Source organism: Somniosus microcephalus, chromosome 3 (assembly GCF_052327205.1).
Source record: "Somniosus microcephalus isolate GS21.2 chromosome 3, FLI_Smic_1.0, whole genome shotgun sequence".
In the NCBI taxonomy this organism is placed as follows: Eukaryota; Metazoa; Chordata; class Chondrichthyes; order Squaliformes; family Somniosidae; genus Somniosus; species Somniosus microcephalus.
In genome coordinates, this window is record NC_140989.1 from 138,934,215 (window position 1) to 138,945,372 (window position 11,158).

Below are 11,158 nucleotides of genomic sequence, written 5' to 3' on the forward strand. Positions count from 1 at the left end.
TGGAGCGGAGAAATTAATTTTCTTTTGGAAAAATCCCAGGAATTTAGTGTAGACCAGAAAAGAAAGATTGTGTTCATCAATTAAAAGCCAAAAAAATCCTTTAACCATTATAACGCAATTGTTGAACTGATATTTCTTCTTTGATATGCAGATCTGAAATAGCTAATGTGTATAAAGCATGCTGTTAATTCAGTGCTCTAGTATTGGTGGTTCTTTGAATTTAAATCCCATTTGCTGTTTTCAAGCAGAATATACTTTGAGTTCACAGATTATAGTACTGGTGGGGATTAAACCATGTCCAGGTGAATGTTTGAAGAGTTGCCCATGTACTGGTTGAATTGTAATACCCTCCTTCTTTTCCAGCTATCTGTCGTCAGGGTTGCAGTCCTGAACATGGTTCCTGCAAAGTACCTGGGGACTGCAGGTAAGCACATTAGTCCCTCTGAAAGCACTGGGCATTTATTGTAAACATGTGAGTGGGAATAATTGGTAACATTGAAAAAGTGCAATTTCCCCCCCCCCCCCCCCAAATGTGTGAAGTTCTTTAGCGCTTTCAGAAAACAATTTTTTTCTGAACCAAGACCCGCACCAGGATTTAGGACCGAAGTCCATGTAAAACTTTACCGATCTTGCTGTACTACTTCCAGAAACCTTTTTGTTTATAGCCTTTTGAGCACTGCCAGGCCACACAATTCCAGGCTTCCTGAGTTTTCTGTTATAGCACCATATTGAAAACAGTTCCAACATGACAGTAATGAAACGACTAAAATGCCAAAAATAAGGTTTTTTTTGCTGTTACACTTGTCAACTTGGCTCAGTAGAAATATTCTGGCCCCCCGAGTCAAAGTTGTGGGTTCAAGCCCCACTCCAGGATTTCAACGCACAAATCTAGGTTGACATTTCACTTTTTTGAAGAACAGGAAGTTATCCTGGTGTCCTAGCCAATATTTGTTCCCTCAACCAGCACAAAAAACGGTTTGCTATCTGTGTAGGACCTTGCTTTGAGCAAATTGCCTGCTGTGTTTGCTTACAAAACATCAGTGGCTACATTTCAAAAGTGATTTATTGGCAGCAAAACACTTGGGGGCATCCTCGGGATATGAAAGTTGCCGTACAAGTTCTTTCTAATAAAAACTCAACCTGTACGACTTAAAAATAAATAAATAAAAAATGTTTTACTTGGAAACGTAGGAATATACAGGGCTGATAAAAGGTCATTTCAGTCCATCTGCCTGGCCCTAAGGTTTGAGAGCGGAGTACACAATTAACTATTTTTTACCTGATATTTTAACTTTTATTAAATGAATCATACAATTCTGGATTTAGCTCAACACCCTAAATTAATTTTCAATACATGGTTGTTTCGTTCTACCTCCTGGGTTCCAGTATTGATTATTTTTTTCTTGGAGATGGGACCTGAATCGAATGATACAGCACAGTAGGTGGCCATTCAGCCCATCGTGCCTGTGCCTGTATCTTGAAATGGGACAAAGAACAGGCTTCAAAGAATTCCACTCCCAAGTCAGTTGAGGCACACGAGTGTAAAGATTTGACATGGTTTTTCATTCATCCTTTTTTAAGTGTCATCAAACAGGAAGCATTACTGCTCAACAAGTTTACCACAGACCAATGAAGCTCTGATGAGCTTTGTAAATGCTGCAAGAGTTAAATTGGCATTTTAAAGAAAAAAGTATAATTACAGTTTAGATGTTTTAAAAGCAATTTTTTTTGTGTAATTGAACAATGGTTTTGGGAACTGTGCCAACATTTATTATTCAAGCAAGAGATGATAAATGCAGGAAGAAACCAATTCCCAGAGTATTCTAACGGTCTGTGCTCCTGAGGGAAGGGAGGCTGCTGCCTCGAGACTTTGAGTTGATTCTACATTGCTTGCTCTTGACACGGTGATAATCGGCAGTTGCTCTAACTGTAAGCCAGTTAAATTTGGTTCCATGCCCCCCTCCCCTCTACTCATTCTGCCCTTCATTTTTCCTTGTTTCCCACCCCCTCCCCCCTCCCCATCCAGCGCATGAATAGCAAATACTTAAGCAGAAGTAAAGCATTCTTTAAAATGGGATTAGCCGCATCAGTCTCTGCTCCTCTCGGTTGCACTCAAGTGTTGGGAGGTTAATGGCTGCATGGCATCTTGTCAGCAGCAACTGACGAGTGCAGAATTTCGAGTGCTCTCCTTTTAATGTTTGACTCTGTTGTAGCTGCTTATCATTTGCAAATTTGACAGCGCAATTGTGGATTAAGTTAAGGAAGTATAGAAATGGAATCGTATTTTACTACGGTCACATTTAACGAAAGTATGATACTGCCATGTTAAAAGGCCTGTGAGGGGGAGATGGAGAGGAGCTAAAGGAAGGAGCTGGCTGGAGGAGGGGTGAAGTGAAGGAGGAGTGGGATAACTTGCTTCACTTAACTTACTAGTCCAAAAAGTGAGTGTACAAATTGCTTAAGATGTAACATCCATTTCTCCATTAATTATTCTCTCATGAGACTCATGTTAAGCAGAGAGATAATTCTAAGAATTATACTTGTCTCTTCTCGATGTGCAAATATTGTATGTACAGCAGGCTTTTAATCTGATGAAGGTTAACTGAACAGATTTGGGCCTAAATTTAAATCCTTAAATTCTATTAACTTTTGCTAATTGCCATTAGGATCAAATCAAAACATCATTGTTGATGAAAGTGACTGGCGCAGATGTTGCGATCTGTATCAGGAGAGGCTGACATAGATTTGTGCTGCTGTCATCAGAATAAACATGCCTAGCAGGGGTTACTGCAGTCGAGCCAGTATAGCGAGCTTTGTTTCTAGGTTCTGGGCCTCCCTTTTTTTTTTGAAACCAGCTCACCTCCCACTCATTGTCTGGACATGCACTGGTGATTATTTACTTAAGGTGCAACTTTCCCACAGTTAATTTGCATAGCTGTGCAGCCCTAGACTGAGCATTTGTATCATTTACAATGGGTTCACCATTTTATTCCACAGCTGGCTGACCTGCTATCTAGTAGGTTAGGAAGTGTGAAGGCATTCGGAGCAAACTAGGCCTTGCGTTCAATTTTTGGATTACAGAACTGAGCATTGCTTTTCCCGAAATGTGTCTTTAATTATTTTTTTTGTACATTTGATGTCCGCATGTAGCATTTTAATACTGATCTAGTTGAAGTTTATGCGTTTGAAAGATTTCTAAAGTTGACTTTCTGGTTCCATTTTAATACAATTACTGGCGAAGCCACTTAATAATTAAAAATGCTTAGTTCGTGCTTGAGTGGTTCACTGTCTCTGCTGTGCTAACTTCAGCTCAGATTCTGCTGGGTAGGTTAAGATTGCTCATCTGTGCAAATCTAATGGAAATAGTTAAGAATTTCCCATGAGAACTTGCTGATGTATATTAAACAAAACAGGGCAATCCTTTGTGGAAGGACTGTTCTGGATTAATACCTAATGCTGGGTTATTTCCCTTTTTAGAAAAGTATTTTCTTTGGCTTTTTAATTTGAGACTTTTTTAAAGCCGTTTTTGAGTTGGTTAGTAAAAGCTAAGCTTGAAGCAATAGTCCCTTTTTTTCTCAGTCCCCCTCCTTTCTCTTCCTCCCCCCCCCCCCCCCACCCCCATTTTATAAATAAGTCACTTTCATTAATGCAGTGCAGTTTTTACTGGGCATTGATCTTTTAAAGATTGCAACTAATCTCGTATTTCTAATATTGTCAGTTTCATTTTAGATAACCGTTCTACAAAGATGTTTAGCTGCTAATGTAAAGTAGGGGGGGAAAAGTTAACAATTTGGGATTGTAAATGTTTATTAGCCTGCAGCTCATTTTAAGGCTGTGCTTGTGTACTTTAATTAGAATTTTTTTGCAGAAGTTTGCTACTGATAGTTAACGGATGGATTTGTTTTTTTAAAATCCTATAATGAGCAGTTCAGAATGATTTTTGTTTTTCAGGAAAAAACAAAATGCATGTTTAACTCGTGTGGACAGGTTTATTTTTAATGATTTATTCACTGCTTCGGGTTAATTGCCTTCTCGCCCTGATTCCATGTCGACTCACTATTTACAGATGCCTTGCTTCCCATTAGATTTGCTTTTAAAGCGGCAAAGAATTAGCAGGCTGTGGGTAGAGGCCCTTGCTAAAAGTCTTAACGTTATGTTAACTTTTTAAAAAATCAATCTGATTTAAGAATCCTCATTCTCTTTTTACCCCCCCCTGCATAAACTATAATTGAGGAAAGTCAAAAATGTAACTTGTAATGTTTGGTTTAACTGGGTAAAGTTATGGACAATTTTGGAGACTAACTTTCTGTTATGGTTCCCAGGGAAATAACATGGGAGTCACGAAGGCTGACGGTTTTTAGGTGCCAACAATCTAATTAGCGCTTAAAAGATTCCTAGTCTATATGGCACTTGCTTTTCTTGCTTTGCAAGTGCTTCCATAAGTCAGTGTTGTAGGTCTTGGATATGATGTACTATTCTTGGTGTGCCTGCTCCAGCTTTAACTGTCTTACTGTCGAGGCTTGTAATGTTAAACTTGTATCCAGACATCCAGCTGTAACTGTATGAAGTTCAGTTTTGTAGCTACTTAAACTCATTTTCTCTCTTTTCCCCCCCCCCCCCCCCCTCTACTACACTGGGAAAAGAATATGGAGGGAGGGAATGCCAGAGTATGGGGGGGAAAAAAAAGTAATGAAATGAAAGACAGCTACCAAAATACAACAGACTGATCGTTTAACCTTTACTGTTGGACAGATCATAGTTAGAAGTAAATTGCTTTCCAGCAGTCATTTTAGGGTCAAAGGAAGTGGCTGAACATTGTGTTGGTACATTTCTGTGCAGTAAGCGGTGTCCTGCATGCCAGCAAGAGTTTTTGCTTTTCATCTAGTTGAAGCTTTCATAAGTGGCCTGCTGGTTCAGCATGTGTGTGCTTTTAGATTTAAAAAAAATTAAGACTGTATGGTTGAAGGTGTAAAACAGCTAACCGGAACAGTAAATTTTGACGGTCTGTTATTCAGTGAGTCTCGTGATTCAGGATAGAAGCTGAATTTGATGTTCTCTAAGGAAGGATTTGACACACACCCTTACTGTGACTCCGTTGTGCTGCGTCTGAAAATAAGATGATATTGTACTTGGTAGAACCATGCTGTGTCTGCCCGAACAGTTACTCTTTTGTGTGAAAGTTGGCTTCAGACCTTGGAAAGTCTGCCTTAATGTTTATTTATAAGAAACGACAACATCAATAAACAAAGCAGAAAGGAATACCTTTTAGAAACTTTGTTCTTCAGAAAATTTGAAGAATTGTTTTGCATTTGTAATTTTTAAAAAAATTAAAAAATTAGTGAATGTTTTTCATGTTTACAGGTGCCAATATGGCTGGCGTGGGGTATACTGCGATAAGTGCATTCCTCATCCTGGATGTGTCCATGGAACTTGCATCGAACCATGGCAGTGTCTCTGTGAAACCAACTGGGGTGGTCAGCTCTGTAACAAAGGTAAGCTAAGCTCCATAGATACATTGGTGAGTTGCTAGTGCTCTGAAATGCAGTTGAGAATTTGGATTCAGTACATTAAGTGTGCCATGATTATATTGTACATGTGTAAAACTTAGTGGATTAAAAGGTTGACTTTTATTTGCTTTGTACCCAGTGACAATTCCTATGACTTTTTTAATTGAATGTAAAGCAATGGTTGTGTAATTAATCACCAGGAAGTAATTTTTAAACGGAAAATCCACAAATGTACAGCAGACCAGTCAGCAAGTGAATGAGAATGAAAGGTTAATGTTCTGATGGGGCTTTACCCAAAAAACGATCTTTTCCGTTCAGTAGCTAACTGACCTCCATTTCCATAAAAAAAAATTTTTTTTAACATTTCCAGCATCTGCAGTTTTTTTTACATATCTCCTGTAAATTTAAACGGATAGCTTCTAACTAGACATGTTCATATTTGTGCTGAATTTCCAGATTTGAACTACTGTGGAACTCACCAGCCTTGTTTGAATAGTGGCACCTGCAGCAACACTGGGCCTGACAAGTACCAATGTACTTGCTCTGATGGCTATTCTGGGCAAAACTGCGAAATAGGTGAGTGCTATGTTTAAAGATTTGATGACTTACAAAGTATTTCCAGCACAAACAGGTCATTCGGCCCAATAGGTCCATGCCAGTGTTTATGCTCCACACGAGCCTCCTCCCACCCTTCTTATCTCACCCCATCAACAGATCCTCCTCATTCCTTGCTCCGTGTTTATCGAGCTTCCCCTTAAATGCATCAATGCTATTTGCCTCAACTACTCCGTGGTAGCGAGTTCCACATTCTAACTGACTTTGCACTCTCCTATAAAACTCTTAGTTATCAGAGCCCCTTGTGATGGTCTAGTTAGCTGAGCCATTGAGTAGCTGGACTGCACAGATCCAGAAAAGTGTCTCGTTCAATTTGCAGTCTATGCTGAGTCAGTTGGCTTTAGCTGGGGCCGTAGTAATGTACTGCAGTTGGCCTCGGCACCTCCAGGTTGGGGGCGGGGGAAAATCACCCGGCATTCCTGTTCTTGATCCACCATCCAGAAAACTCTAGCTGGACACGTGACTCTGTGGACAGAATTGGGTTCACCTCTCATGTTTCCTGCAGGCAAATCGCCCACCAACACATTGTCAAGGCCAGCACATAATTAATGGTCACTTGGGCAAGGTACTGGAGGTTGCCTGGTGCCTGTGAAACTGTATTCAAGGAAGGAATCAGTGCTTGCAGGAAGAGAAAGGGATAACATTGTCAAAAGGAAAAGAAAACAATCGTTTATATAAAAAAAAAATTAAAAAAAAAAAAAATGTTGACACATTACTTAAGGATTAAGTTTTTATGTAAGCTGAAAATAATGGCCAGACTTGCAGGAGAAAAAATTGGATCCCTGTTTTAGAATTTTTTGGTTTTATCATGCATAATTGTTTTGTACTGTTCTTGAGTGGTACTCCTGCTTTTCTGAAAGCCTTATAAGAATTCTCTTAAGGTTTCTCATTCAATTACTTTTTAATTCTTCATAAGCAAATTGCTGTATGAAAAGAGACAAGCTAGCCTGTAGTGAAATCAGTTTGTGTTCTCTATCTTTTATGATGTACCTTTTTCTGCTGATGGATTTATTACCAGTTTGTTTGTAAGCCTGGCAAATACTTATAGATCAAATCTTTAGGCTCTTTTGTGGTATTTGGGTTTCTAAGAAGTTTAATGTTCTGTGGCAATTCCCCAAGTTAGAACACAATGATCAACCCATTTTATCAAGGCACTTGCAGAGCTTGCTGCATTTTTTTTGAGGATCTTTTTAACCGTCTACAGATGCTGTTAGAATATGATTTTTAATAAAACACAAATTTCTCAATTTTAAGTAAACGTGTAAAGGACTGCATTGTTGGAGCTGGAGATCCTTGTTCTGGCTCAAGTCAGTAATACATCATGGTGCATTGATCAGGCCAGCTTGGCATAAAAGATGATTTCCTGACACTGAAATCATGGGCTGGTAATGAGAACATAGGATTTGCGTCCAAAAAAACTGCCCGTTTACAGACCTGCACTACGGTGGCCCAGGCTATGGAGGAGGAGAGGCGGTACGGGGAAGCAAATGATCGATTCGGGTTATGACTTGTAATGAGCTAAAGTAGAATGCTGATTGCTTATCGATATATTCTTTGCACGCTAGCTGAACATGCCTGCATCTCTGATCCCTGCCATCATGGAGGAAGTTGTTCTGAAACCACAGTGGGGTTTGAGTGCCTGTGTGCCCCTGGCTGGACTGGCCCAACTTGTACTGTCGGTAAGTACCCTGGTGCTTACAAAGGGCAGAGGGAGGATGCAAAAACAGACACGCGGGTCGTTCTTTCGACTTTATGCTGAGATTTAATTAAGCGTAAATATTTGTGCTAGCGTCGTGATGATAAGTGAATGAATTGGAAGCAAGTTAAAGGTGCGCGGCTGACCAAATCCAAAAGGGAAAAGGCAGATGTCAAACTTCAATGCAGTTGTAGAATTTTCTTTTGTTTCTCACTAAATTTTTGTCACTTGTCTTTTATTTGTATAGATATTGATGACTGTGCTCTGAACCCCTGTGCCCATGGTGGTACATGCCAAGATATGGTAGATGGCTTTAAATGTGTTTGCCCACAACAGTGGACTGGCAAAACGTGCCAGTTAGGTAACTATTTTTTAAAATGTAAAGTTTGTGCTAATGTAGTGAGCTGACAGTAAACCCATTATTTTAACCAGTACAATTGCTCCTTTTTAATGCTTGTTTTAGTTTGTCATCCGTGGACTTTTTCAAAAGACTTGGGCGTGAAGGTTGTTGTTTCTAGTCCATCGTACTTTTAATAAAGGGGGAAAAAAATCGATCACTGGAAGGGGAAGCATGCACTAGTATTTGTTCCTGTGGGAAAGGTGCCACACGTTTCTCGGTCATGTCAACTCTCACAAACCAAGGAGTCTTACAGCTGGATTTAGAATGGGGATGATCTCATAAAGAATGGGCTGGCTGCATTCCTTCTGCAATCCTTTAATCTGCCTGACTACAACGGGGGCAAGCAGAGTCTCACTGGACTTTGGAAATGCTTGATTAACTCCTTTTATTGTTTAATCCTGCTTTTCTTACTATTAATTAGTAACTGGGCATGTGTCAGTGCATCTGTCTAAACTGCGTCTTGCATTTTAGATAGGAGGTGAATTGCTTTTTCTCAAAATTTCCCTTCTCCCCTTGTGGGCTGCTTACACCGACCGATGGAATGGTGTGACCGGGAGTTCCCTGAGGATGCTTACCGGCGGTCAGTAAGCAAAAGCTGAGAGTTGTACACTCAGCGCAACTGGTTCTCTCTCACCTTGTGATGAAGCTCCTTGCTTTTATGAAGCGCATTGTGCTTCGCGCAAGGACTTGGGCTGAGAATGGATAAATTGCCTAACTTAAGTTGGAGAGGGAGCCCTGAGATTTGAAGCTGTGCTCGCTGACGGTAAAAGACAGCAGCCAGATAATGAAATGGCCTATGAAAGCTTGATTATAACACACTTGCACTCTGTTTTGGTGACAAGAATGAGCCCCCCATCTGTTTAGAGCAGCTATTCTAACATGATGTCTTGTTGATTACTTTAAAAAAAAAAGTTCCTTTCTTATCTCAGATGCCAATGAATGTGAAGGAAAGCCTTGTGCAAATGCAAACTCCTGTCGAAACCTGATTGGTGACTACTACTGCGATTGCATGCCTGGATGGACTAGCAAAAATTGTGATTCAGGTTAGTATTTTTATTTATGTGGGGGCGGGGGGACGTTTTTGGATTTGAAGTGTACAGTTTGTAAAATTCAAATTTGATTGCCGGCGGAACGAATGCTACTAAAATATATTGCTGGGAAGGGAGACATCAGCAAAGTTTTTCAAAAAGGGAGTTGAAGTACCAGCATGAAAATAATAGTTTTATCAATCACTGGGCCATAATGTAACCACTTCCTGATAATGTAAGAAGTTTTAGTAACTATATTGGGTGTAACTGCAGGCAACCCTCAACATAATCAGCTTATCTAAAAGTGCGCAGAAAATATGACAGAACTGTCTCCAATAGGAGTTTTGAGGTTTTTTTATATCTTTGTATTATTTGACCGAACATTATCCCTCATGGTTTTGATTGTTTTGTTACAGATGTTGATGACTGTCATGGGCAGTGCCAAAATGGGGGAACTTGCAAGGTGCGTCTTTGCTTTTTAATGTGCAGAGTTTTTTTTTTATTGCAGAAATTCAATTAAATATCATTCAAGCTGATGCATTTAACTTAAATTTATTAAAGCACTTGTATTTAGTGTAACCAAAATCTATCTGGCAAGTGCTTGGTCACCATTTAACCTTTGTAGAATTGAGATAAATCTTTTCAGCATTTTGCACTACAAATACCACCAGCTAGTCATGGAGAACTCTTTGTGGTCTGCCAGTAATTCAGCTCGTTTCTCTGCTGGACAAATTACTTAGAGCTGTATGTGTGTTTTTAAAATTCATTTTACCCCTTCAAGACTGACCATTTTACGGGTTAAATGTGCTTGCACTGGCCTGACTGATTCTCTCTCTTTTCCAGGATTTAGTTAATGATTATCGCTGTACCTGTTTGCCTGGCTATGCAGGAGATGACTGTGAGAAAGACATCAATGAATGTGAAAGCAGCCCTTGCCTCAATGGAGGTCACTGCCAAGATGAAGTCAATGGATTCCAATGTCTGTGCCCTGCCGGTTTCTCTGGAAACCTCTGTCAGGTGAGCATTGGGTGTAATGCATACCCTGGATAACTGGGCTACCACAATAGATATCTGTTTTACTGGTATTCACTGTGTATTTCTAAGTCACTTAAGGCCTGCTGTACACTGGCCAGTGGCTTAGTATGAAAATTCAGAAACCGAGTACAATTTAAATTCCCTGTGTAGTTTTCTTTTTTTTAAAATCTCTTTCTCCCTACCCCTTGGGCATTAATCCCTGCTGCAGCATGGTCCCATGGGTGCTGGGGCCCCACGTGATTGTATTTCATGCGTGACCCTCAGACAGCGAGTTTGTTGCAGGGGAGATGAGCTCACAGCCAAGCCTGTCTTCACACAGCATCTTGTGCACCTTTCCACCAGAAGTCACTCACTATTGATCAGGAACTCTGGCTGATTTTTTATTTTTCTCTTCTTTCACACCTCCGCCCCCTCAACCCAGGGCACTAAAGGTTAATTGCAGTGCCCAAGCTGCTGGCTGGAGATTAACTAGTTCATCATGCCTGGGACCTTGTGGTCTGTATGGCTCCGTTCTGTGTTGCCTTTACCAGCTAAGCCATGGGGAGATCCTTAACCACTGTAGCCTTTTCTGCCTGGCAAATTGGGATGAAGAAGAAAAAACGTGATGCCTTTCAAGATAACTTGAAACACAGAAGTAGAACAGTGCAAACTGACGATAGGCCGATGCTATCTGCAGTGCAGTGAAAGCATTATAAATGCGCTGTCTTTGTTAGTCCTGTTAATCCCAATCCCTCCCTCTCCCTCTTTCCCCCCCCGTCCTCTGTAGGTTAGAAGAACTTAAAACTATTTCCCTTTTTACACATTACAGCTGGACATTGATTACTGTGAACCAAACCCGTGCCGGAATGGGGCGCAGTGCTTTAATCTGGCCAATGAT

The 11,158-nt window shown here is 40.3% G+C and overlaps 1 protein-coding gene across 1 annotated transcript in view; it reads left to right on the top strand.

Annotated features, from left to right (window-relative positions):
* Positions 1–11,158, top strand: part of jag1b (jagged canonical Notch ligand 1b) — a 44,858-nt gene that overhangs the window by 16,713 nt on the left and 16,987 nt on the right. The window contains exons 5-13 of the mRNA XM_085977766.1: positions 364–424; positions 5,362–5,492; positions 5,964–6,083; positions 7,688–7,801; positions 8,066–8,179; positions 9,148–9,261; positions 9,663–9,709; positions 10,090–10,263; positions 11,090–11,158. Coding sequence (XP_085833892.1) covers positions 364–424; positions 5,362–5,492; positions 5,964–6,083; positions 7,688–7,801; positions 8,066–8,179; positions 9,148–9,261; positions 9,663–9,709; positions 10,090–10,263; positions 11,090–11,158 — 944 coding nt within the window. The remainder of the gene's footprint in view (positions 1–363; positions 425–5,361; positions 5,493–5,963; positions 6,084–7,687; positions 7,802–8,065; positions 8,180–9,147; positions 9,262–9,662; positions 9,710–10,089; positions 10,264–11,089) is intronic.